Source organism: Hibiscus syriacus, unplaced genomic scaffold (genome assembly GCF_006381635.1).
Source record: "Hibiscus syriacus cultivar Baekdansim isolate YM2019G1 unplaced genomic scaffold, ASM638163v2 tig00110597_pilon, whole genome shotgun sequence".
In the NCBI taxonomy this organism is placed as follows: Eukaryota; Viridiplantae; Streptophyta; class Magnoliopsida; order Malvales; family Malvaceae; genus Hibiscus; species Hibiscus syriacus.
Window position 1 is genome coordinate 4578839 of NW_024062795.1, and position 27977 is coordinate 4606815.

General features: G+C 31.5%; 2 protein-coding genes and 2 pseudogenes across 3 annotated transcripts; 3 read left to right on the plus strand and 1 right to left on the minus strand.

Annotated features, from left to right (window-relative positions):
• Positions 1-3740: 3740 nt before the first annotated feature.
• On the minus strand, positions 3741-7133 carry LOC120134337 (protein ROOT HAIR SPECIFIC 17-like). The gene is made up of 12 exons (XM_039150770.1): positions 6830-7133; positions 6491-6547; positions 6316-6406; positions 6112-6188; positions 5766-5854; positions 5453-5636; positions 5040-5221; positions 4839-4941; positions 4424-4755; positions 4113-4337; positions 3871-4079; positions 3741-3837 (listed from the first exon to the last, which is right to left on the minus strand). The coding sequence occupies exons 1-11, from the start codon at positions 7091-7093 to the stop codon at positions 3890-3892; spliced, it is 1794 nt and encodes a 597-aa protein (XP_039006701.1). The 5' UTR covers positions 7094-7133; the 3' UTR covers positions 3741-3837; positions 3871-3889.
• A 2316-nt stretch (positions 7134-9449) lies between these two features.
• On the plus strand, positions 9450-15300 carry LOC120133968 (annotated as a pseudogene).
• Positions 15301-19644: 4344 nt separating this feature from the next.
• On the plus strand, positions 19645-23958 carry LOC120134333 (protein LAZ1-like). 2 transcript variants are annotated; one of them, XM_039150767.1, is made up of 8 exons: positions 19645-19963; positions 20058-20114; positions 20847-20955; positions 21802-21986; positions 22082-22170; positions 22483-22744; positions 22939-23190; positions 23299-23958. In XM_039150767.1, exons 1-8 carry the CDS (start codon positions 19826-19828, stop codon positions 23647-23649), a joined length of 1443 nt encoding a protein of 480 aa, XP_039006698.1. In that variant the 5' UTR covers positions 19645-19825; the 3' UTR covers positions 23650-23958. The 2 variants fall into 2 exon arrangements, with proteins under 2 accessions (XP_039006698.1, XP_039006699.1); XM_039150768.1 differs by lacking the exon at positions 23299-23958 and having other exon boundaries at positions 22934-23140.
• A 938-nt stretch (positions 23959-24896) lies between these two features.
• LOC120134622 lies at positions 24897-27436 on the plus strand (annotated as a pseudogene).
• The last annotated feature ends 541 nt before the right edge of the window (positions 27437-27977 follow it).

Here is a 27977-nt window from a genome sequence, read left to right on the forward strand (position 1 = left end):
TTAAACAACAAACAATGGACCACACACTGCCTCCAAAACTAACCTCCTTTCATCAACTTGAAGAAAGGGAAATGTTAACCAACAAACTCAGTAAGCTATTATATACATATAATATATATCATATAGTTCCTTACCTATCCAATAATCATACCCTAATATTTTATTTTAATTTTTTAACCCTTTATTTTAATTTTACTGATAATATATATACATATAATTTTGTCCATGGAAATGAAGCAAAATTCTATAGATGGATAATAGAAAAGGCGATCAATTCTTTTAAAAAATTTAAATTATCATATATTTTAAATATTTTTTATATTTAAGAACTCGTCTATAGACTATAATAAACCACCAAGAGATGTTACAGCTTTGGTGCTACAAAAGGCTACTAAAAATCAGCAATCAAATCGTTCACTGCTTCATGTTTTATCAGGAAAAATTTATCTACTCCATACATTAACGATTCATCCCAAATTAAAAACTTTTAATTATAGGAACGTTTAGTTCCTAAAGTATTATTATTTCCCATTTTGGTATCTAAACTTTCACTTGTTTCAAAAATCATATCTAATCTTTACTTTTTATTTCATTTTGGTACATTGTCTTTAAAAACTTAGCGAAACTGTTACAACATAGCACTTTTTATGTGTAAATTATATCATTAATCGCTCAACTATCTTCTCACTCCTATTTTGGTAATTGAAGTTTAAGTTTTTCTAATTTAATTACTTAACTTTCAAATTACTCATAATTTAATCACTCTAACTTTCAAATTTTATTTTTTTTGTTTAAATTATATATAATAAAATAATAAAAATTCATGTCACAAAAAATATTAATAAAATAAATATGAGTGATTAAAACATGTGCAATTTAAAACTTGAGTAGTTAATTGAAAATTTTTAAACTTTAGTGATCAAAATAGGAGTGAGAATATAATTGAGCGATGAATGATGTAATTTACCCATAAAAACGTCACATACAACATTCCCGTTAAATTGTTAATAGTGGGTATCAAAATAAAACATAAACGAAATATTAGATATAATTTTGAAATAAATGAAAATTTAAAAATGATAGTTTAAGCACTAAATGTATAGTTTACCTTTAATTATATTACTTTTTTTTAAAAGAAAAAGGAAATATATTTTCTTTGATATATGTATTATATAAAGAACTAAGAAATGGGTGCAATGTATAATTTGAAGTTTAGAATAAAAAAGTGAAAGCAAAAAGGGAGAGCATGGTTGAAAGTGAGGGAATCAAAAGGAGAATATGAATATGCACATTGTCCCACCCACCAAATTGCCTCAAAAGCATTCAACACCTTTTGTTTATTTTACTTTGTACATTCCCTTCATAAAAACACACCCATACCCTTTTCTTTCCATATATTAAGGGTGTCTAGAGTTCACTTCGTTTATTAACTGTCCTTTCATATTCAATTCAATCAATCAACTTGGGTTATAATTTAACATCGGCAGTGGTGGTTCACATCGTCATATTGTTATTGGATTAATGATCAAAAGATATAATTAAAATAAAATTTAATAATTTAACTAAAGTAATTACAAGTTTAATAGTATAAATAATATAACACTTAAAATTTATTAATATTTGACGAAGTATGCTAATAGGAAGAGTACCCTAAACAATTGCTCAGAGGTCTCGTTTTATCTCTCTATCCTTATTTTTATAATCATACTTTTTATCTTTAAAATTGAGATTTCTAATATTTTTTAAATCTCATTTTTTATTTATATAATTGAGGTCTTTAATTTTTTTCAATCATGTTTTCTTACTTTTATAATTGAGACTCCTAATTTTTTTAATCTCAACTTTTTACCTTTATAATTAAGACCCTTAATTTTTTTAATTCTCCTTTCTACATTTATAATTGAGACCTCTAATTTTTAAAATTTCATAAAATTATCAACAACCCCTATTTTTTAAAATATTTTTCAAGTGTACTATAACAAATAATCTAAATCCTAAAATAATTTTCAACTATCGATTTTTTTCAAAATATTTTTACTGCATGTATTATTTCTCTAGTTTTTCTTGAGCCCCTCATGAAAACAGTTGCCACTGCAAATTATTCCCATAGATTGCACATTTCAATATTAATTTTCTATTATAACAGTAATAATTTTATAGTTATAATAATAATAGTAGTGATAACAATAATAATGATAATTTTGACGTGGCTTATCCTTTTAGGGGTATTTGGTTCAAGGATTGTGAAATTCTCATGGGATGAGAATCTCATATTCTCATGTTTGTTTGGCCGAGAATCTCATTCCCGGTAATGTTTTATTACCAATAGTAGATTTTTTTGAGTATATTACCGGGAATGTCATTATCTCCTTTCCCTTAGGTATTGTAACATTACCGGCGTTTTGGATTAAAATGCCCTTAAATTTTTATTTTTATTTTCAAAAATATCCTTCTTCTGTCATTGAATAATAAAAATTCTACGAAGGTTAAATTACAAATTTATCCTTAAATTATTTTAGATTTATAAAAAAATTCTATAATTAAAATTTTATATGAAGTTCAATGGTTAAAAAAAATTTTACCCTTTCATTAAACCTTTTTTATATTTTTAATTTTGTAAAAAAAAGTATATAAATATTATGAATTTAATTTTTAAAGAAAATATATAAATATTTTACAATTTGTAATATTATACAAATATATAATAAGGACAATTTGGTCAAATATACATTCCAATAATTTTTTATTCCTTTAACCAAACACGGTAATTTTACATTCCTGTTAAACCAACCAAACACAAAATACAACATTCTCAGTAATCATATTCCATGGTAATTTTTTATTCTCCCTGATAATTTTTTATTCTCAGTGATAATCTTATATTCAGTGGTAATCTTATAAGTGAATTTGGTAGGATCAGAGGAAAATCTGCAAATGTGCAGTTGGGGCCCAAACCAATGCTTCAAATGAGATGCCGATTGAAGATAAATAGAGCATTGATGGTGTTTGGAATGACCCACTTCTGGCCACCATTCCAATCATTACTCCCTACTTTATTAACCCCCATAGCTAAGAAATAAGAGTTTTCTCTATCAAGTATCATTACATGGAAAGCAAAATCTAGGCATGAAATCAACAAGGTTTGATGGGTTTATTAATTACATTGAATAACTATCAAGTTTTCTTTATCAATACATTATTGAATCTATTACATTTAATTAAGAATAAATTGATATGTTTTTATATAATTATTGATATCTAAATTATTGATCGATTGATCTGAATAAAATATTATAAATATTCATTATAAAATGTTTTTTTCAACTTAATTTGTTCTATTTATAAAATTAGAATTGAAATTTCTGATCTATTTAAAAGAATCTTAATGTCTCATCATGTTAGATGAACTGATAGTTTAATATGTTAAAATTATATTATTAGTTTACATTTTTAGTATGAACACTAATATTACATGTACACATCAGCATAAAATAATTTGAAAAGGAATGAAAATCTATTTTTAAAAAGATATATATGACCGTATTATATAAATCGATACATAAATTTGATGGTTTTTTTAAATTGATAATTGAATTAAAAATATTTTCTATATTAATTTCTATTTTTAAAAAAAAATCTTAAACTGATCGGTGTGGTATTTTTCAATTAATTAGATCATTACAAGTAACACTTAATGTTTAGCAGAAAATTATGTACCTAACGTTTACAAAAACTGGATGTCCCAACTTCAATATTTGTCATTCCCAAGCCATTTCCTTTTATGTACAGACTGCTTTACGATCCCTTCATGTTAGATTAGAATAGTAGAAAACAATTCCAATGTATGATTGTAGAAGGAACCAAAAGAATTTAAAGAAAACCCAACCTGTCAGCCTTCATTTTGGTCTGAAAAGAAGGCTTCCACTTCAGGCTGTCCATGTTTTATTAACACACTACTATACGCATTAGGCAACTCCTTGAATAAACCACCGGTATCTAAATAATTGATGTCGGTCCAATCGTGATCCTCTTCAGCAGACTGTTCTTGTTCATAACTCACTTCAACACCATCCTTCCTCCCTTTACTATTTTCATAGTCTTTAGGAGTTTGATCTTGACTAGATTTAAGACTCTTGGCCTCACATATGCAGCTATCTGGATTTTCATGAAACTCGCCCCTACCAGGTTTCACCTCTTTTGGTTCCCCCATGAAGCCGATCTGATAAGTTCGAACCTTGGAGGCAAACTCGTCCCATGTCATATTATTTCGGTCCAAGAACAGTTTATACAGTTTCTTGGCGTTTGGTCGAATTGTTGATCTGTGCCCAAAGTATCTCCTGCAATAGACAAATGTTGGTCGAATGTGCTATCGATGTGGTTTACGAACAAGAACAAGCTAAACCCATGTAAAGGAGCTACATACCTTCGACCGGCTAAAATTCTTGCCATGTTTCCATTATTGTTTGTGACGAAAACATCACTTTCATCGCAGACAATATAATCGAGTGCGGCCAGACGACCTGAAAAGGCCGAAAATGGTGCCAACTCCTCCTTGGTGGCTATAGTCTCTTTTGAATGGAAATTAGGGAAGAGTGCTTTCAGAGGGGCTAATGTCTCTTCACCTCCATATACTTCACCTGATGCCACATAAATGTGAACGTCACTGCCAAAACCCAATGCTCTTAGCATTAGACCAATTTCCTCTGGAGTCAGCGGGCATCTTCCATGCCTTCTCACCTTTTCAGGATTACGCACCTGCATTTCATACCAAAATAAACATGTTCAAAAGTTCTTTTCAGTCTTAAGGTGTGTGTATTCAACAATTTGCTTGGTCTTACATGTAAAGTTTCCCATCTCTTCCGGATTGCTCCGAGTTCCCCCCTTTCTTTTTCTCCTCCCCCGTAATAACATCCAGAAAATGCGAGCATATCAGGTTCGAACCTATGGCAAATGGTATGTAAAGTCCTTGTAGCAGCCAAATTTCTTTCAAGTGCTCTAATACCTAAAGACAATATGATTAGCAACAGAGTGCGCTTTACCTCAAGTGCAAGGCAATAAAATGCTTGGCTTTCATCCTCATCCTTTCAATCAAGAGTTTACCCATTTCAAGAATGGGATCTGTGAATCTTAGAGCATGGTAGTTCACCCTGCATCTGAGCTTTTGTAAATCAGTTTCCAACCTATTTGAAAGCCTATAATCAAACTTTGTAAGCTCAACTACCTGCAACAGAAAAAAATAGTTAAAAATAAGTTTTGAAAACATGCTTGTGTTAAGCCCAAGAAAACCATCAAGAGATAGATCATTACAACTAGTTTAAAATATGGAAAGATGATGTCTTAAAACAATATGTAAGTGTAACATGAATACTTCAGGACGTAAAATTAAAACAATTACCATGATACACAAAAGGGTTTTATTTTGTTCTGTTTTCAGCAAAAATATATAGCTTACATGTCTGTTATTTAGAACAGGTAGAACAAGAGTCTGGTAGCATTTTAAATTGCACTTCCTCGGAACACGCATACTACGAGGAACCCAAGCTTTACCTACATTTCTTGGTAATTCTTTGATCATCTCAACATCTCTCTCGAGAGATGAAATGAACAAGTCGACATTGAATATTTCAGCAAAATCACTGCATCAAACACCCCCATCACAAATAAATGTATGTAAATAACATTAATCTCTCAAAAAAAAGTATGTAAATAACATGAAGTATAAACTGTCCCATGCATTTTGGATTAAAAATGAATATAAAATAGACCTGGTATCTTTCCAGTAAGAATGTTGATCCAGCTTGGGTATGATCAGAGTTGCATTCAAAATATATGCTACAACAACAGAGTCTATTATCTGTTGCCATAAAAAACCACAATAGTATTATCAGCACCAAAAATATTCATTTATGATTTTTGCAACTTTTCTACGCTCGCTCTCTTGTTCAAACATGTATTGACACATGTATCGGGCATGATTATTTTATGGAGAAAAGGTCCGGGAAACATAGATAACCATTAACACACGAAAAATCTAACATTAGTTCTCAATTCAAATAACAAAATATGCAGCGCAGCAGCTGCTCTGTAAAATGTCTGTTTCAGAAAACTTACCCCAGTTCTCTGTTGATTTAGCCCGCCACTGGTAGCGATCATCAAGTATCGGTTGGGATGTGTTTTCATATCAGCAGCTGAAACAAAGACAACGTAGCTAACCATCAAATTGGTAGCGTAAGTAAGCCGAAAAATACATACAAACAAATTTTTAAAAAGTATTATTGAACTGTAAAATATAGATTCAAATTTGGAATACTTTACATTGAAAACTCTTAGATGCGTTACTGCATCCATAGTAGAACTTTGATTGACTCGAACTCCATAAATCACGACCTAAATTTCCTCCACTTGCCTTAACAACAGAATATCAATTAATCATAACAGGTTTATAAGATACAAAAAAGTTATCAATTAAAAGAGAGGGAAAAAATCGTACCGGAACTTTAAACACCTTATCCAAATTGGACTCCTCAACCTGTGTTTTCCTCACCGCCTAAATAAAATACAAAACGAATCATAATATAATATAATATAATATAATATAATATAATATAATATAATATAATATAAATATAATATAATATAATATAATATAATATAATATATAATATAATAATATAATATAATAATATAATATAATAATATAATATAATATAATATAATATAATATATAATATAATAATATAATATAACATAATATCTTTTTCAAACTTTAAGACATCAAACACATGGGAAACAACAGTAACAGAAACGGAAAACGAGAAATGCAACGTACGGAGAAGCGGTGCGAAAGGAAGTTATTGGTGGCGGTGGGAGGAGGAGTGAGAACGGAGAAGGCGAAGAGTAAGAGGAGTAGACAACCGGAGACGGCGGAGATGAAGGAGAAGACACGATGGCGCTTGCGACATAGAATGACGATAAGTCCGATGAACAAGTCATTGGAGCCTTGAAGAAGGTGGTTGTTACGTTCCTTCTTCCTTTTCTTCATTTTCACGGAAAATATAAGCTGCTTCAGATTCTTCAGCTTCGGCATCAGCATCTGAGCAATAGTTTCCTGTAACTTTTTTCAACTACAGCTTTCCTTTATATAATTAATTTCCTGAGAATTTCATGAAATCATAAAAATCTTTGTGGACCTCGAAGAATGTACCGTAGGAGTGTCTGCGCATAAAATACCTGCAAATCTTTGTCGCTCACTGATTCCACGTGTCTCTAACAATTTCTGTTTCTGCAATCTGACGCCAATGCCACCATGAAGCGCGTGCATGAATTTCATTACTGAAAGCGAAGCCAGGTCATCTTCCCCACAGACTGATTGACGACTATTGCAAACATGTTCTTTTACGCGTGCGGTCTGTAAACATTTATTTATTTATCCGAAACGAGGTCGTTTTGAGCATATTTGATTAAATATTAAAACATTAAATACATTTCAAAAATCAACGGAATCAAATAATAACATTTATTTTTATCACTAAAATTATTTGATTAGTTTGAGTCAAACTTTAATGTAAAGGGGATTTAAATGAGAAATTGTCAAAAGAGTTTATCCATTTTTCATAATTAATTTTTGCAATAGTCTTTAGTATACACAATAAGAAGTTATATAACCTCAAATTCTTTCTCATGTCATATTTAATAATTCAAATTATAATTATTTAAATTTAAATATTAAAATAATATTAATAATAAAACTGAAGAGTATAATTATGTGTATAATTACATCAATTCTCAATTTTTAAAATTAAATAATATTATATTTAATTCAACGACACCCACAAATATGACGATTATCTAAATACATCACAATCGTGTAATCGTATTTAAATTTATTAGAATATTGAGTAAAATGAGAAATTTGAGTAGAGAAATAATCTCAAATGGCTCGAAAAAATATATGAAGCTGAGACTTTACGGCTATATAAAGAACTTAAGACCTCGGTTTCAAGATGTATCAAGTCAAATGTTTATTTGACTTTTAATTTTCCCTTTATTCTATTATATTAAAGTGTTTGGATGTGTTCCTTCACGCAGAGCTAAGGACTCTGCTACTAGTTTTACAAGTAGCTTGGACACACGGATTTGAACTCCTTCAGGTCTATTCGGATTGCTTGGAAGCCACTAACCTTGTTCAAAATGCTGAGGTCACCCCAAGCTCATTGCCGTTGGTTCGTTCGATCCAACATTTGAGAGATCGTTGCTGGGTTACTGCTATCGCTTGGACCCCTCGTGAAAGCAACATGCTAGCCAATGGTTTAGCAGAACCACCGCACCCTCCGTCTTTCACCACTCGTCTTTTTGGCTCGCCTCCTCCTGAGCTTATTTCTATTGTTCATAGAGATGCTTTTGGTCCTCTTATTGTAGGGTGGTGACTATCTAACTCCCATTGCTGTTGTCTCTTATCCAAAAAAAATAAAATAAGTGATTGGATGTGTAGTTAAGTATTTTTCTCCGGTGTACTTGAGGTATCGAGATTGTGAAAATAATTTATATATTATAATATTTTTCACATAATAATTTCTTTGGTTGTTTTTAACAATAGTCGTGCCTTTTATTTATGAAATTATTATTTATTTAAATGAATTAACAATTATTTATTTTTTTACAAACAATTATTTACTTAAATGAGGGGTATACAACTAAATAAAATTTGAATTGTCAAATATTTATAAAAAGAAACATTATCTAGCAGAACTCTTCCTCTGAGCATAGGCTATAATTTTTGTACTTAAAACTTATAATTCATAACCACATAATAAATTGAATTTTGCGGTCCAACTACTACCAATTTGAAAGAGCTCAAGTGCACTGGATTCATCTTATCATTTAAGAATTTCATTACAAGTCCATTGACCCAGATGCTGCCAATACTCTTACAAGAAATATTTGTGTACTAACGGGAAAGATCAGAATTATATCATTTTTTTGTTTTTTATGATCTAACATAATTTATTTTAAATTTTATTCTTTTAATTAATCATTGATATTTAGCCTATTAACCAATTAATCTAAATCGAATTTTTTAAAAAGTCTATTACGGAATCACTCTTCTAATATAATTTACTCTATTTGCAAACACCATACTAAAATTTTAATTTTATTTAAAAAAATATAATGTTTTATATCAGTAAATCAATCAACCGATGTGAAAATGTAATCTGAAACTTTTTATTAAGACTCAACTGATGGTCATTTGGAACTTCAAATTGTTGTTGACTGATTAATCAAAGTAAACCCCAAGTTGCAAATTGTATAAATGAGGTTAGGCCCTACAAGATGCTAATATAGAATTGCAAAGAACGCGTTGACTGGGTAATGGCATAAATACTAAATACAACAATGGCGACTAGTTACATCCTTGTCTGAAATCCATTTATTTGTACTAATTCTAACATAGAAAAATCTCCTCACTCAACCCAATTTCCCCTCATCTTCTTCTTCTCTGATCATCCGGTTTTTTAATCTGCGTGAGGAAAAAGAAACATGGATTTCTCTAGCCTGTTTATTACAATTTCTGTGTTGTTGTTAGCTTTCTCAATGGACCACTCCATAGCTCAACCCTTCAGATGCAACTCCCCAAATTCATGCCGTGCCCTTGTCGGGTAAACCACCGTCAACAACACCAACCTCGGCGCCATTTAAAGGCTTTTCAACGTGACGAGCTTACCGAGCCTCCTTGGAGCCAACAACTTGCCTCCCTCCACTCCTGGCAGCTTCTCTGTACCCGCACAACGAGTCATCAGGGTCCCCATCAATTGCGTTTGTTACACCGGACCGGAACCTCCACCGGCGGTCCGACCTACACGGTTCAACCGGGCGACGGACTTTTCCACATAGCGGCCGAAGTTTTCTCGAGGTTGGTTCTGTTCCGGGAAATCGCTGTCGCCAACAATATTTTGGACCCCAATTTGATAGAAGTCGGGCAGAGACCATGGTATTAAATTGCGGCCTCAATGCAGTGTTTTATCGTATCGTAATTATTTTGAAGGTCATCGACGTAATATTAACGTGATAAAATATTTTAGAAGTATTGTGATTTTTTATAAGAAATCACGTTTGTGACAGCCGCAACACGTTACGTAATGTCCGTAGCATCAGTAACCACGACACGGCAACCGCTATTTTATATTATGACAGAGACTGCAAATCCCGTTGCCTTGTAGTTGCGACGACGTCGACGGGCAGAGAGTGGTGCATTACGATCACGTGGTGAAGCCGAACAGTACTTTGGCGGAATTGTTCGGGAATTCGGTGCCGATGAGCAGACTTTGGGTCGGATTAATGAAATCACCGCCCAGAACGAGTTAAGAGCCGAGCAACCCATTGATGTTCCTCTCAGATGTATGGCAATCTCATTTTACACATTCAATAATCGATAGTGAGAACAGCACACGGTCTTGTCAAAATCATCGGTGGTGTCCAGTTGTAAATGTTTATATTTCTCGTTTGGGTAAAGTATAGTAATGGTCACTGAACATTTCTGAAGTTTGCATTTAGGTCCCTCAACTTTTAAAACTTGCAATACAGTCCCCCAACATTTATTCTGTTTGCAATATGGTCCCTCAACTTAAACCACTATTAGAAAATTAGGGTAACGGTCATTGAACTTTTTGGGCACTTGAATTTAGGTCTCCCAACTTTTAAAACTTGTAAAATATTCCTCAATTTCATTCTAAACCCCAATTTCCAAAGTAATTCAATTTCATTCTAAACCCTAAATTCCAAAATAATTCAATTAAATTTTAAACCCTAAATTCTAAAATACTTCAATTTAAGGTTTAGAATATAATTGAATTATTTTGGAATTTAGGGTTTAGAATGAAATTAAGGTGTTTTGAAATTTTGAACATGAATTTACTATTTGACAACATTTATTTCAATATAAATTTGAGGTTTGTTTAACTATTTATATCAATTTTGAATAACAATATGCATTGATTAAACATCCCGAATAGCAAAATGGAAGCACTCTATTCGGTATTTCAACTTCCCATAAACTCTGCTCATTTCTTCAACTTTTGACTATATGAAATTCGGAACACTCATTTGGAGCATTATGATTTAAGTACCACTATGTTCTTGCATGCTATTTTTTTTATCAGATTTGAGTACCTAACCCTTCAGTGCTTTACAGTGCGATCATTTATGATTCACCTGAATTTGCTCATACAGTGATCATTTATGATTTAGTAGAATCAATGGTTTAGAAGGAAATTGAATTACTTTAGAAATTGGGGTTTATAATGAAATTAAGGATTGTTTTACAAGTTTTAAAAGTTGGGAGACCTAAATTCAAGTGTCTGAAAAGTTTAATGATCGATTATATAATTTACCCTAATTTTCTAACAGTGGTTTAAGTTGGGGGACCATATTGCAAACGGAATAAATGTTAGGGGACTGTATTGCAAGTTTTAAAAGTTGAGAGACCTAAATGAAAGCTTCAGAAATGTTCAGTGACCATTACTATACTTTACCCTTCTCGTTTAGATAGGGTGAGCTTATTATGGAGTTTGAGTTAAATAATTTTAAGTTAGTGAATTTGATGAGTATAATTTTATTATTTAAATTTTATTGGGTTATGTTTGTGAATTTCAAGCTTAAATTTAGTGTTCGAGTTAATATTTAGATTTAATTTGAAATATTTATAATATTAGCTTATTTTAGTTTAAATGATTTTTTATAATCATAAATGATACACATATATTTTTTTTTATAATTTTTCATATGAAATTCACATAAAGTTGATGGACTCAACTAGAATTTAAAAAATAATCTATTAATTATTAAAAAATTATATTATTCAAGTTTTATGTTATAGCTCAAATTTTATTTGAATTTCTTTTGATTCAAATCAAATTTATAAAATTACAAATCTAATGAAATTATATTAAGTTGAGTAAAAAATCGATTTTTACGAATCAATTTTGCTTATCCCTACATATAGTTGTTTCTGTTTGTGTAACATCCCAAATTACGGGTTAATGATTAAATTATAAAATTTCAGAATTTGTTGATTAATGTAGAATAGTTGAATAGTTCAATGATTTATTTGGGGATATTTCCTGAAAGTTGTTAGTAATTATCCAAGTAATTAAAGGGCAAAATAGTTATTTGACAAGAAAGATATTTTTCCCCCTTTATATGAATAATTCACGTGGGGGGCGGAGAGAGTTATCTAAAACTCTTTATTCTTCTTCTCCCTTCTTCTTCCTCCTCCCGTGGAAGCTAGGCAAAGATGAGTTTTCTATTTTATTGATTATTTGTTGATTTAAAGGTTGAGTTTTGATCATTCGATGATAACTAAGCTTAAGGAAAGCTTAAGTTATCTTAAAATCAAAAGATAAAGGAGTTAGAGAAGATTAAAGATTTGGGGTTCTTGAGGGAAATCTTGAAATAAAGTTGATAAGTTGAATTTGAAGTTAAATTTGACTTGTCATCAATTTAATTAAGAGATATGAAGTGATAGAATTGAATTTAAAGTATATTGAAAATTTGGTATGATTATTGATTTTTATATGGAGTATAGGATTTTGAGGTTTGAGATGTGATAAAAGAGTAGAAATTGGTTTAAGTATGCATATGTGAGTTAGGAATATGAAAGAGAATAAAACATGAAGAATTGAAGTTGAAATAGTGAATTTTCGTGCATGAACAATAATTTCTGGGTAAAATTTACAGATTATGCAGAGGGTACCGATACCCTATGGGGGGAATCGATACCCCCTAAAGGAAAAAATGAATATGTGTCTATTAAATTCGTTTAGGCTATTAGTATCAAATTACAAGGTGTAGATATCTGACAATTACCTTAAAATGTATGGTTATGTAGACATTAAACGTGAGTTCCAGAACAATTGAAGAGTTAGGATCAAATTAAAGCAAGCAAGGCTAAGGTAAGTGCATTTTAGTTTATAGGATTATAAGGAATTGGACTTGTGATAAGTCTATTTCCAATAGTTATAGTGTATGGAGTATTGATTATAAGGATGTAAATGACATGAAATGTATGAATACTTTATTGTATGAACTGATATGTGCTATGTAATTTATGTGATATGCAATATGTGAAAATAAAATATGAACTATAGGAAATGATTATACGAGTTATGTGAAAAAGATTATTCAAAGTATATGTGATATATATATATATATATATATGAACATATGTGGACAAGATATAATATGCGTACATGAATAAATGAGAAATGATATAACCATATGAAATGATCTACATGATTATATGTAATACGTGATTACATGCACTTGTGATATATGTTAAATGATATGAGATAGATGTTTACACATACATGTGGTATGTGACAGAAGAAAAGAAATATGTGATCATAAGAGCAATGATATGAACTGTGATAAATGATAATGCCCATGTTATGTGATATGAGAGCTAGTGATATAGTTGGCATGCCAAGAGTCGAAGGTTATACAGTGGTCCTTCGGGACATAGTGGTCCTTCGGGACATATATATAGTGGTCCTTCAGGAAAAATTTCATATGCCACTCAGTAGGAATTATACGAGTTGTGGTGACATTATAAGTGCACAACCTCAATGTACTCGAATACCTTAAGTTCTCAGTAAATGTACATGTGCTTATAAAAGATATCAAAAGTATACAGGGTATTTAAAGAGAATAAATAAATCAATTAATATGATACTATGTGTGCTCTGTGGTGAACTGATACATGTGTTCCATGATATGTATAAAAATGTTCAGTATATGCTTATATGATAGAAAGAAATTAGTGATAGTAATATAAGTATTGATAAGCATGTTAATGGATTATAAAGATTACAGGATGCTATGTGTGTTACATGATGTACAGAAATAAGAATGTGAATTATAATATATGTTGTTGTGTGTGTATTGTTTAATTAAGAATGACTAAGAGATATAAATGATAATTGAATGAGATAAGGATGGTATATATGCATGTATGTATTCTGTTATAAGAAACGTTATATGATTTTATTATATATTTTATATGCCTCACTAAGTCAACGACTTAGCGTGTGATTGTTTCACGCGTAGGTTTTGAAAAGAGGAAGATTGATAAAAGTTATGCAAGATAGGTCAGTTCCTCCTTTCCAAAGATCATATCAGAAAAGAATTAAATAGTATGTATTTTGTAATAATGATAGTGGTTGACATGTAATAAAGATTTGTATTATGATATGTTTTTATGGGTTCGAAAAATCATATGATTGAGTTTTGTAATGTTTTAAATGTGTATTTGTACATGGGAATTTTATACGAATGAAAGCTTAGTATTTTATTAATTTTATATACATGTTTTACCGAGGTAATGTAGCAGGGTAGCGATTCCCTAGAGCAGGGGAATCGATACCCCTTAAGCAATCTGAATTTTTTTAGAATTCGATACTGCTCACGGTACTGTTCATACCATATTTTACTGTTCATACCATATTTTACTATTCATAAAAACTTATTTTTTTAAAAATTGGATTTAACGAATATAATTCAACAATATATGATCATATTTTATTAATATAAGTTCAAATGTTCTGTTATTTTATACGAATATTGTTTAAAAAGTCAATATGACATCTCATACTCGTATTCGGGTCGGGTAAGAGTTGAGGTGCTACAGTTTGCGTTATTAGAGAGGCAGGAAAGTGATTGCTTGACATATACTATTACTAACAAATTATTTTTTTAACTCTGATTTGTTTTATCCTACCTAGAGAATCCAATTTTTAATTTTCACTATTACTAATTTCTTTTTTTTACAGCTTGTAATTCGTCAATAAGATCCGACTCATTGGACTCTACGTGCTGCTAATGGCACCTACCTTTTAACTGCAAATGGTTGCGTAAAATGCACCTGTGATGCTGCTAACAACTGGACGTAAGTATATCTCTAAACTTCCTTTTAAATCTGGCTTTTTCCGTTGGCTAATTTCTTCAACATCTGATGATGGTTTGGTCAGATTGCACTGTGAACCTTCCCAGACTAATAGACCATCCATGTGGGAAAGATGTCCATCCATGCAATGTGAAGGTCCCCAAGGAATGTCCCTCGGCAACGTCACCACTTCCAGTTGAGATCGATCGACATGTGCGTACGCCGATTATAACAACACGACTGTCTTCACTACCCTAGTTCGGGACTCGACTTGTCCCAGCAACGATGTCTCGAGAATCGGTTTAAATTGGGAGTTTCTATTCATATTGGTCTTGCTTTGTTTCCATCAAGTAGTGTAAATGCTACGCCTGTAACGATGTTAGTTCGGTTTGCCGAGAAGCTATAGAAGAATAAGGAAGAGAAAGTGAAATGCTTTTTACTTTGTGTGATCTGTGTATGGTTTATTGAATAAACTTGAGGCCTTTTGTGGAGCCAAGAATTCAGGTAACAAATTTATAAATGAATTCTGAAATTAGACCCAAGGTTGAACAAGAAATCCAATGTACTCTTTCTTATTAGTAAAATAGACCGTCGTAAGATAAGGCGTTTAGTATTGATAGAACAATTTAATAAATAACAAAGAATATAAACGAATAATCGTGTCATGATCAACAACTGTTCTAGAAACGAATTCGTCTCGACTTGTATAATTTATACAACGAATGAACGACTCTTAAAGATTAGCTCGATCTCCCCTAAAAATTTATACACTCAAAAATCCAACAAGTGATTTCAATGATTAAATATAGTGTTATTCTCCTTTAAGTTATGAGTTTGAGCAACTATGTCTATAAAATGTACGTATGTCGTTAATGGTTAAAAAAAATATTAAATAGATATTATATTATAATTATACAAAATTATTTGAAAATTATAATTAAACAAGTGATTCGAATTTGAATTCTAAAAAAAGCAATTTGATTAGATCAAATTGGAATATGTCGGGTCAAGATGAAATATTCATTACCATATCGAATGTAGTCAATTATCTAATTTTAAAATAGTAAAAAAATATTAAATATTTAATTAAAAAAACTAAAGGATACCAAAATTTAGTTTAAATTTAAGGGTAAAGTATAGTAATGGTCACTGAACATTTCTGAAGCTTGCATTTAGGTCCCCCAACTTTTAAAACTTGCAATACAGTCCCCCAACATTTATTCCGTTTGCAATATGGTCCCCCAACTTAAATCACTGTTAGAAAATTAGGGTAAATTATATAAACGGTCATTGAACTTTTCAGGCACTTGAATTTAGGTCCCCAACTTTTAAAACTTGCAAAACAATCATCAATTTCATTCTAAACCCCAATTTCCAAAATAATTCAATTTCATTTTAAACCCTAAATTCCAAAATAATTCAATTAAATTTAATTATGTCAGATTTATTATTATTTAATTTCATCTTATTTCATGTGATACGTATTTTTTATATAAATATAATAGTATAATTCTTATCTGTTGAAGAAATTTTTTAATTAAAAAAAGTAGTTAGGATATAAAAAAATGTTGAAAATAATTCGAATTTTAAATTTATAAAATGTTATTTTGACGTATAAATAAAAGTGTAAACTACTAGGTTGACAACTTAACTATCTAGCCCTTTTTACTTTTGTCATCGATCTTTTAAATTTATCAATCATACAACATGATTATTTAACTGTTTCAACTAAGCCACTAGTCGTTACCAATTGATACAAATGATGAAGTGGCAGTTAAAAGGAATTGACATTATTATAATTTCAGCCTTTATTATTTATATAATCAATTTGGTCTTAAATTAAATAGAATTTAATAAATTAATCATTTAATTAGGATCTGACATGTGTTAGCACATGATCATGTCATGACACGTGTCATTGGTGACACATGTCACTACCTAATTATTTATATATGCTATCAATTTGGTCCTAAATTAAATAAAATTTAATAAATTAATCATTTAACCAGGATCTGACATGTGTTAACACATGATCATGATATATGTTATTGGTGACACATGTCACCACCTAATTAGAAGAAAATTAAGTTACAAAGAAGTAAAATTTGGGTCTTGGGCAAACTCAAATTTGAGTCACGCAAATGAAAGATACATGGTGGAGCCACTAAGCTAACACCATCGTTTGTGTTAAGAGATATACAATAATACATATACTAATAGTATGACCAATGCCAGAAAAAAAAGAATGTAATGGAAAATGGAAATAATGAGATTTGAACTTCGGCAAAAAATTTGAAAGCAATAAATGATGGGAAAATATTATATTTTTTTACAATAAAAATATTATATTTGATAAATTGTTTGATAGATTTAATATACTTTTTAAATATTAGTTGATACAATATTTTAAAAGAATAAATTTAAGATTTATATATTTTTAAACTAAATTTAATAATTATATTTTTCATATTTATAATTCATGATTATATATAATCTTAAGTTGAGTATTTCTAATATAATAATTTTAATTTCTTATTAAAAATAAAATATTCAAAAAATATAAATGATTCATACATTAATATATGAATATATTTTTATTTATACATCTAAATATAAATATACATTTATATAAATATTTTTTATTCGTATATTGAAATATTTTGATTAAAATATAAACATATTTTAAATACTAGTTTATACAAGAAAAATAAAATATCAAAATATAAATGATTCATACATTTAAATATAAATTGAATCATTTATATTTTCTATACATCTATATTTAATAAGAAAATAAAATTATTAGGGGACTGTTTTGCAAGTTTTAAAAGTTGGGGACCTAAATTCAAGTGCCTAAAAAGTTCAATGACCGTTTATATAATTTACCCTAATTTTCTAACCGTGATTTAAGTTGGGGGACCATATTGCAAACGGAATAAATGTTGGGGGATTGTATTGCAAGTTTTAAAAGTTGGGGGACCTAAATGCAAGCTTCAGAAATGTTCAGTGACCATTACTATACTTTACCCTAAATTTAAACTAACATATCTAAAAATGTCATTATACAAACTAACTCGTTTGGATAAAAAAATTGAATACATATCCTAATTTAACTAACTAGTTAACATGAAGACCAACAACACAACCTATGACTATATAAGAAATTTGTAAATAAAATAATTAAATAATCAACATTTTTAAATTAAATTATACTTTAAATTATGAACAATTAATACAAACACACTTTTATCTATTAAAATAGATATAATATAGTTTATATATAATATTTTATCAACTATATATATCAAATGTTAAATTTAGCTTAATGGTTAAGCATATGTTCAAATTCTCACCATGACCCAAGTTTGATTTTTATTGCTGCCTTTTTAATTTATTTTTCAATTTTTCTTAGTAATAGTTTATATAAAATATGTTGTTAAGTATATATATAAAGTGTTGAGTTTCGTACAACAATTCATCTAACGGTCGATGACTTAATTAATAATTTGATTGAAAAAATTATAATTTAATAGTTAAAATAGAATTAACCTTATAGTTTAGTGACCATTCAAATAATTTATTCAAACTTTAAGGGTTAAAATGATATCTTTGAAATTTTAAGGTCAAAATTATCATTAGGACAAAATCTTGAATACTCCAAAATGGGCATTAACGTAATGTAACTAGTGTTTTGAAAATCGGATCGGTCGGTTGGTTCAACCGGGAATATTTGTCTAGTCCGGTTCAATCTACACCGGTTGAACCGCTATTAGTGAACCGGCCAGAACCGTTGAACCGTTCGAATCAGATCGGTTGAAAACCGGAAAAAACCGCCAATTTTTTTTATATAAAAAAATTAAACCAAACGACGTTGTTTGTTAAACGAGCCAAGTCGAACTCGAGTATTGCTGAGCTCGACTCGAACTTGAAAAATTTAAAAGTAAGTTCAACTCGACTCAAACTCACGAGCTAAAAATTATCAAGTTCAACTCAAACTCGAAATATAATATTGAAACTTGAACTCAAAAAGGTTTGAACTCAAAAAAAAATTAGAAGTTCGATTGAAGTCTAAAATTCGAGCTTGATTGAAGTGAAAGAATAGTTTACTCAATGCTCACCAAAAGACTACATGATTTTGAATGCCAAATTACCTATATTATTTATAGAAGTTAGTTGTGATGCTCTTCTATGTTTCTTAGCTATGTGAGATTATTTTGTTCTCATATTTTTACTCTTTAGACTTTTGGGATGCTCTTATATGTTTTTTAGTCATGTGAGATTGTTTTTTTTTTAATTTAAACCAAACAATATCATTTTGTTATGCTTTTTTTAGTCTCAAATTTATTTTTTAATTATAGTTATATAATTATATTTATTATTTAATATGTTTTATCTTAAATATTATGTTGTATTTAATTTGAATTATTATGTTTTACTTGATTTTATGGTTTGTAACTTATATATGTTATGACTTGCTTTAAATATGACTTGTGATATAAAAAATTATTTTTTATTAAATATTTTTTTATTTTTATTTAATTTTTTAAATAATTATGACGTCGTTCGGTTCGACCGGTTGAACCAGTGAATCGGTAGCATGACTGATTCGCTAACCGATCCGGTTCTGAAAACCATGAATGTAACTGATAACGGTTAGAACGGCAGGTTCAGCGTCCGTGCAACAGCTTCATCTCTCATGCCGATTCTCGACTCCCCATTTTCAATCGATCAAAGCTGTTTCTCGGGCTTTCAAATTTCCGTTTCATTTAAATTAAAACCCTCTTTATTTGAATTAAAATGAAAGCGATCATCGTCCTTTGATTTCCAACATTCTTTTTAAATGAATTATGCTGCTGATTGGCTTCAAATTGAGAGAAAGTGTAGTAGCTGATGAACATTACAGATTATCTGTTGGGCTATTCGCCTCCTATTTGGGCGACTTTGATTGCCGGAATTTTTGTAGTCGTAACACTTTCGCTTTCAATGTATCTTATTTTTGAGCACCTTTCTTCGTACAAGAATCCTGAGGTATTTTTTTAATAGAAAATTTCAGTTTTTTTTTCTCCTTATTTTGATTTTGCATTTTTTAAAAAAAAAAATCTTTGTTTTCTTGAATTGGCAGGAGCAAAAGTTCTTGATCGGCGTTGTTCTTATGGTTCCTTGCTATTCTGTAGAATCGGTGAGTTTTTTTATCGGATTTATTTGTCTTAGTTGAATGGAAGCATTTTAATATTATACATAGATGTTTTATGCAATTCAGATCGTGAAAGTCTTAGTGTTCTGCATTAAACTCTATATTGTTTCCTGAAAATCAGAGTTTTTGATAATGTAAGGCTAAAATCATCAGCATACAGAAATTAAAATTTAAAAAATGCTTGAAATTGTTGTCTATTATTGCTGTGAAAGTTGGTCTGGTGGTAATAACGGAATGCACGTTTAAGTGAATTCAGCGGTTAAATGTTTTATGATCAATTCTGGAAATTTAAAGATGCTCGCAGTTGAACATTTCTGTAGTTTGGCTCCTGACATAAAAAATGTCATGCTTGACATTTTGGAATTTTTAAGTATAATTTGGGTGCTTGAGATTGCTGAATATACCTTAAGACATGTATGTAAAACCATTGGTATAAATCTTCAAAAGTGTGATCTGATATTGCTAACATGCTTAATAGAAGTTAATGTGCATTGAATGTGGTTGTTGGTTGAATACTTATTAATTTTGTGTGTTCATAAGAAACTGAACTATGTTCAGCTTAGGTTACTATTTTAAGTTTATTGTGCTTATTAGTCTTTGAAATTTTGAGTTTAAAGTGTAGTTCCAGCATAGTACTTCAACATGTCAATTTTGCACCATGCATATGGTGTAATTATATGTTATATTCAGTCTTGCTAACCTGGATTATTTTAACAGTTTGTATCATTGGTGCATCCATCAATTAGTGTTGATTGTTCAATACTACGTGATTGCTATGAATCATTTGCGATGTATTGTTTTGGAAGATACCTTATTGGTTGCTTGGGTATGTAATCTCGAAAGCCTTGAACTTCAAACAAAGATTTTATTTCTTATTTCTGGATCATCCATGCATGATATTTCATTTATATTACAGCATTGTCTTTGTTATATGCTTTGCCCATACACTTGAATCTCAATTTTGGAAACCCTATTATTTTCAATGTCTTTGAACAGACAACTTTGCTCTTTCATTTCAACATTTGTTAGTTTTGCTCAAGCAAGGTCCAGGATGTGATTTGCAGCCCTTACCTTTAGCATCAATGACCAGCTCAAGGCTCAACACTACGTTCTACATGGTGGCCAAAGGCTGTTTCAGTTACTAGCCAATGGCTTGTTTTAGTTTAAAGTTATTTGGTGCTAAGAATGAGCATTGAGCTATTGGTGACAATGTTTGAAGTAAATTACCTTGAGATGCACAGAGAGAAAATGGTATTGTAAATATTTCATCGAATAGGTTTGAAAGAAGAACAAATAGTTCTATACTTCTGTTGAACTGGTTTATACATGCTAGCATTTTTTTTCCTTTTCCCCTTCATGAATTTGGCATTATGGGTCTCATGGTTCTAATAAACTTCTGTTAAAATATTCATAAGGTAAAGCTTTTGCAAGATATATGCATTTCTGGTTTATGGATTCTCCCAAGCTTCATCTTACAGAAGATATGTCAAAGTGCAGTACTGGTTTTGTGCTTTGACAACACAAGCTATTTGTTAAATATTTCATTTCCCCTTTTTCTTCTCCCTCATAATTTATGTTGGGCTTCATTTTTCAGCGTTTTTTTTTAATTGTGGCTGATGTTGAGAAAACTTGTTTCAATTATTGAAATCTTTCATTCAATTTCTTCTCTAAGGTGGGGAAGAGAGGACAATTGATTTCATGAGAAGACTAGGACGTGCAAGTTCTAAAGCTCCACTATTGGGACACAGTTATGAGAAAGGAACTATTAAGCACCCTTTTCCTATGAAATATTTCCTAAGCCCCTGGAAACTTGGTCGATGGTTTTACCAAGTTGTCAAGTTCGGCATTGTTCAATATGTAAGTTCTCTTTAGCTTGAAGAAAATGAAATATTACGTTTGCTTTTGACCTCATTTGTTTCCTTTTTTAATATAATTGTATGGTTTCTTGACAGATGATAATTAAGATATTGACTGCTCTCTTAGCAGTAATTCTTGAAGCTTTTGGTGTATACTGTGAAGGAGAATTCAGTTGGGGATGTGGGTAAGATAATCTTGAATGTTGCTGGTGATATTGAGGATTTTGTGTGAGTTATCAGTAGAAATACCATTTTTCTGTGTAGAAAAAAGTACTTTTGAAAGATTGTGATTCAAATTGATGCCTCTTTTGGTTCTTCACCAAAACCCTGAACTTATAATGTTGTCTCAATTGTGAACCCAAGCTTTTATTTAGAACATTCTTGCATTTAGTTCCTGCGTTTAAAGTGGTGAACATTCTCAGTGGAACAGAAATTTTGTCAATGGTCCCTCTTAAGAAACTTCTCATTATCTTGGCAATTTTTCCCCGCTTGTGCAGATATCCTTATATGGCAGTGGTTCTCAATTTCAGTCAAACATGGGCCTTTTACTGTTTACTTCAATTCTATACTGTCACAAAGGATGAACTGGCACCCATAAAACCATTGGCCAAGTTTATGACTTTTAAATCAATTGTGTTTTTGACTTGGTGGCAAGGTGTGGCAATTGCCCTTTTTTATGCTCTTGGTCTGTTCAAACATCCGGTTGCCGAAGGCTTGCATCTGAAGTCGAGTGTCCAAGACTTCATCATTTGTATAGAGGTGGATGTCTTCAAACACCAATGTATCTTTTCTAGTTAAAATTACTATTTACTATACATGATGCATCTACGTAATAAATACTCCAATGATTTACCAGTGCATGTAAGCTGAAACAACACCCTTGTAGAATTTTTGACTGACTAATCTTTTTGTAATACGAAAACTTGACATATGATGGTATTCCTCCTGCGCAGATGGGCATTGCTTCTGTTGTTCACCTGTATGTTTTCCCTTCCAAACCGTATGAGCTAATGGGAGATCGCATTCCTGGAGGTGTTTCAGTCCTTGGAGACTATGCATCCGTTGATTGCCCTATAGATCCTGATGAGGTCAGAGAAAGTGAACGGCCTACAAAGCTACGCCTACCGCAGCCTGACATAGAGGCTCGAAGTGGAATGACCATCAAAGAATGTGTGAAGGACGTATTTATTGGTGGTGGTGAATATGTAAATCTTCTGTGTATACTAACAATGCCAATTTTTTATTCCACATTGTACATTGAGATAAGTGAATATTATATCACTACTGCTGAAACTGCTGTTTTTGTTGTGCAGATTGTAAATGATGTAAAATTTACAGTAAATCAAGCTGTTGAGCCAGTTGAGAAGGGGATTACCAAGTTCAATGAGAAACTGCATAAGATCTCTCAGAACATAAAGAGGGACGACAAAGACCGGAAAAAGACAAAGGATGATAGTTGCGTTGCCACATCTGAACCGAGGGTAATTCGTGGTATAGATGACCCCCTCTTAAATGGGAGCGTTAGCGATAGCGCGCTCGCAAAGGGGAAGAAACGATGTAGAAAATCGGGAAGCTCTACTGGTGTAGAAAGTGGAGATAGCACCTGCTATCAATGCTATGGTGGATATCTCATTAGGGGCCGTAGATGGGTCACAAAGGAGTAAAAGCCTAGATGAATTGTCGCGGCTATATGAACCACGACTCGCCGACATGATTGCTTTGAGTCATCTCCTGCTTTTAGTTTCTGCCCTGCTTGCTTGGTTGACATGCCTAACAGCATTCATTATTTCTGCCAAATGCGGTTGAAGATTCTTCTTTTTCCTTTCTTTCAATTTTCCCGAATTTGTTGCATGATTCAGACATCTTTGCTCTATTTTTTAGAGAGAGATTCCGTCTAGGCAAGTGTTTTCTGGTCGAATCAAGCTCGACTCATGTCTGGAAATCATTGCCCAGAAACAAGTTATGAACAGATGAACAGCATTCTTGCTTTGAATATATGCAAGACATTTGAAATTATTTCCCATACTCATTTTTCGTGTAACTTGAAATACATGGATGATGGATCTTTCTTTCTTTTTCAGCCATAACTCATATCTCTTATCTGTTTACAACGTATATTTGAAGTTAGGATACGCTGATTGCTGAGTGTCAATATATGCAAAATAAACTAATCTATAGTGTCAGTATATGTAATTTGGAACATGTGTTTTTTTTTTCCTGGCAAATAAATATGAATATTTTAGTTTTTATTTTTTTTTCATTATCAAATAATAATTGTTTTTTATAATCATCGATATAATAATTTATTAATTGATAAATCTCGATCGAGTATTATAAAATATCATTACAAACGATTTTATTAATCTATTTTTTTTCCGAAAATTTAAATAAGTATCTCATCCTCTAGTATAATTGTTAATTGATAATGAATTCATCCCTTAATTGTATTGATTTGAATTATTATTTAATAAATATTAGTATTAATTTTTTTTTAATTTTAATCTTTTAAATAAAAAATATTTTTTAATAAAATTTACTTGAGTCTATTTCAATTTAAATAAAATTTGATATTTAAATAAATATATTTAAAAATAGTTTAGAAAAAAAACTCACCTATTCGATTCAACAATCATTGTTAATACCATTAACATTTTTTTCTCAATAGTTAATTACTATCGTGTATGTTTTTTGAATTTATAATGAATTGTTTATGAAATTAGTATGATTGCATGAATAAATTGATGACAGATTTAGATAAACATATTAGTGATTAGAATTTTTAAATTGAAGAGGTTAAGAATTTAAAATTCTTGATTATAGAATAAGAATCTCAGCCTTTTTTAATGACTAACCACGTAGTTGTACCTTTTTATTTTAATTCTTTGATAGATGGAATTCATATTCACTCCTCAAATCTCAAGCAGAGCTCTCCCAGAGGGAATCAACAATCTAAAGCGATAAATTTGAATCCCTACATACAAATTACAAAGAGCTCAGTTTTCCAGTCTCCTATGGCTCTCAATCTTCGCCAGAAACAAACAGGTACGTTTCTCTTAGATCTCTCTTCTTCCGTTTCCCCTAAATTACCGAAAGCACATTTCATATCTCTTTGTAGATCTCGATATAAGTGCAAATGCAATGAACTTTCATGTATCTTATTTTTGAGCTTTGGCCTGTTAATATTTTTTAAATTTTGATATTTTATTTGGATCCAAATCCATAAATTCTTGCGTTAACCAACCATTTGTTTTTGTTGAACTCTTTTAAAAAAAAAAACTTTTTGGATCTAGTTTTATCTGGGGTTTCCTTTACTGTGCTGTTGAATTTGATCGTATTGGGTATTTTGCTCTTTATTTTTTATTTTTTTCCATTTGGTTGCTTTTACAGAATGTATAATCCGAATGCTGAATCTGAACCAACCTGTGAATCCCACTGGAACTGCTAATGAAGAGGTTTACAAGATCTTGATTTATGACAAATTTTGTCAAAATATACTGTCCCCCTTGATCCATGTCAAGGATCTACGGAAACACGGCGTTACCCTATACTTTCTTATTGACAAGGATCGAAAACCTGTTAATGATGTACCCGCTGTCTACTTTGTTCAGCCTAACCAATCTAATATCCAGAGAATTGTAGCCGATGCTTCACGTTCTCTCTATGATAACTTTTATCTTAATTTCTCTTTATCTATACCAAGGCCACTTTTGGAGAATCTTGCTTCTGGGACTTTGAATTCGGATTCAATCCAGAAGATTTCAAAGGTTCATGATCAGTATTTGGAGTTTGTGACGTTGGAGGATAATTTGTTCTCATTGTCCCAGAAGTCTACTTATCTGCAACTGAATGATCCATCCGCTGGGGATAAGGAGATCGAAGATATTATTGAGAGGATATTGTTAGTGGATTATTTTGTGTTTTGGCTACGCTTGCAGTGGTGCCTATAATAAGATGCTCACATGGTGGACCAGCAGAGATGGTTGCTTCAGCATTGGATCAGAAGTTGAGGGATCATTTGTTGTCAAAGAACAATTTGTTTTCTGAAGGTGGGAGCTTTGCAAGCTCATTTCAGCGTCCAATTTTGTGTATCTTTGATAGGAATTTCGAGTTGTCAGCTGCGATACAACATGATTTTAGGTACCGCCCACTTGTACATGATATTCTTGGATTGAAGCTTAATAGGTTGAGTGTGCCAGGAGAGAAAGGTGGCATGAAATCGTACGAGTTGGATAGCTCAGACCCATTTTGGACGGCAAATGGCTCGTTGGAGTTCCCTGAAGTCGCTGTTGAGATTGAGTCTCAATTGAACACATATAAGAAAGATGTCGATGAGGTGAATAGGACTGGTGGGAATGCAGGAGCTGACTTTGATGGGACAGACTTGATCGGGAACACAAAGCATTTAATGAATGCAGTGAACTCCCTGCCTGAACTGACAGAACGGAAGCAGGTTATTGATAAACACACAAACATTGCAACAGTGCTCTTAGGTCAAATAAAGGAGAGATCTCTTGATGCTTATGTAAAGAAGGAGAATGATATGATGGACAGAGGAGGCATTGACCGAAATGAGTTGCTGGCTGTACTTAAGGGAAAAGGTACCAAGATGGATAAGTTGCGTTTTGCTATAACATATATTATCTCTTCTGAAACCATTAATCCAGCAGAAGCAGAAGCAGTGGAAGCAGCACTAATAGAATCTGAGGTTGATACTAGTGCATTTCAGTATGTGAAGAAGATCAAGTCATTGAATGTTTCGTTGTCATCAGCAAATTCTGCTAGTAGAAATAACATTGTTGATTGGGCTGAGAAGCTCTATGGCCAATCAATCAGTGCTGTCACAGCAGGTGTGAAGAACCTATTATCTAGTGATAGGCAGCTCGCTTTGACCAGGGCTGTGGATGCATTGATGGAGGGGAAGCCAAACCCTGAAATTGATTCTTACCTTGTGTTTGATCCCCCTGCCCCTAAATCAAGCTCTGGCTCTAGTAGCAGCCACCTGAAAGGACCCTTTAAAGAAGCTATTGTTTTCATGATTGGTGGTGGAAATTATGTGGAGTATGGCAGCTTGCAAGACCTTGCCAAGCATCAGCAACCTGTCAAGAATGTTATATATGGAACAACAGAAATTTTAACAGGAATGGAGTTTGTTGAGCAACTCTCACAGTTGGGGCATAAGATGGGATTGAGCAATCCTGTTGCTACTTCTTCAGCAACCCATTAATGCAGCTTTGATATAATTTGCAGAGCCTGCTATTCGCTGGTCAAATGCATAAAGGAGGCTGCAGCATCTAAAACGAAGATACCATACACTATTATCAAGTAAATGCATATGTGAAGGTGAATATCTGTTGGGCCATGCACTTTTTTCTTGATAGCTTGCTGATTTTGATTGAGATTTGAACCTTCGGCTATTTAGAAGAACTTATATAAATATTTCTTTTCCAGTAAGTTTCTGATGTTGGGATGGTTGTTTATCTTTCTTATTTCTTTCCCCTTCTTAGTTATACACATCATATTCATTGTAGTTTTTTTTTATAGAAATTGGATAGGCCTCGTTAAAAACCCCCTTCTTAACCTCCATGTTACAACAATAACATGTAAGACATAGGAAGGAGGAAAAGAGTGCCTAAAAATTCATTAATACCATAATAATACATAGCCATCCTAAGAAGTTCTGTTACAACATAAAACTTAAAAACCAAACACAGAACATAAATAACCAACTCAAAAGTTGTGCAACCAATTCAATACTCTAATAATCATCCTATTCCTTCTTTAGCTAGTTTATCCGCTTCACAATTAGCATCTCTCAAAATATGCCTAACAATTACCCCTCTACTCTCCACTAAGGCAGCAATGTCTTTCACCAAAGACTGGAACATAGGAGTACATACACCCGGATTTTTAATCCATTTCAGTGCATTAAGGGAATCTGATTCCAGGATGACCCTTGAAAATGAAACCAAAGCTTTCTCCTCAATATACATCA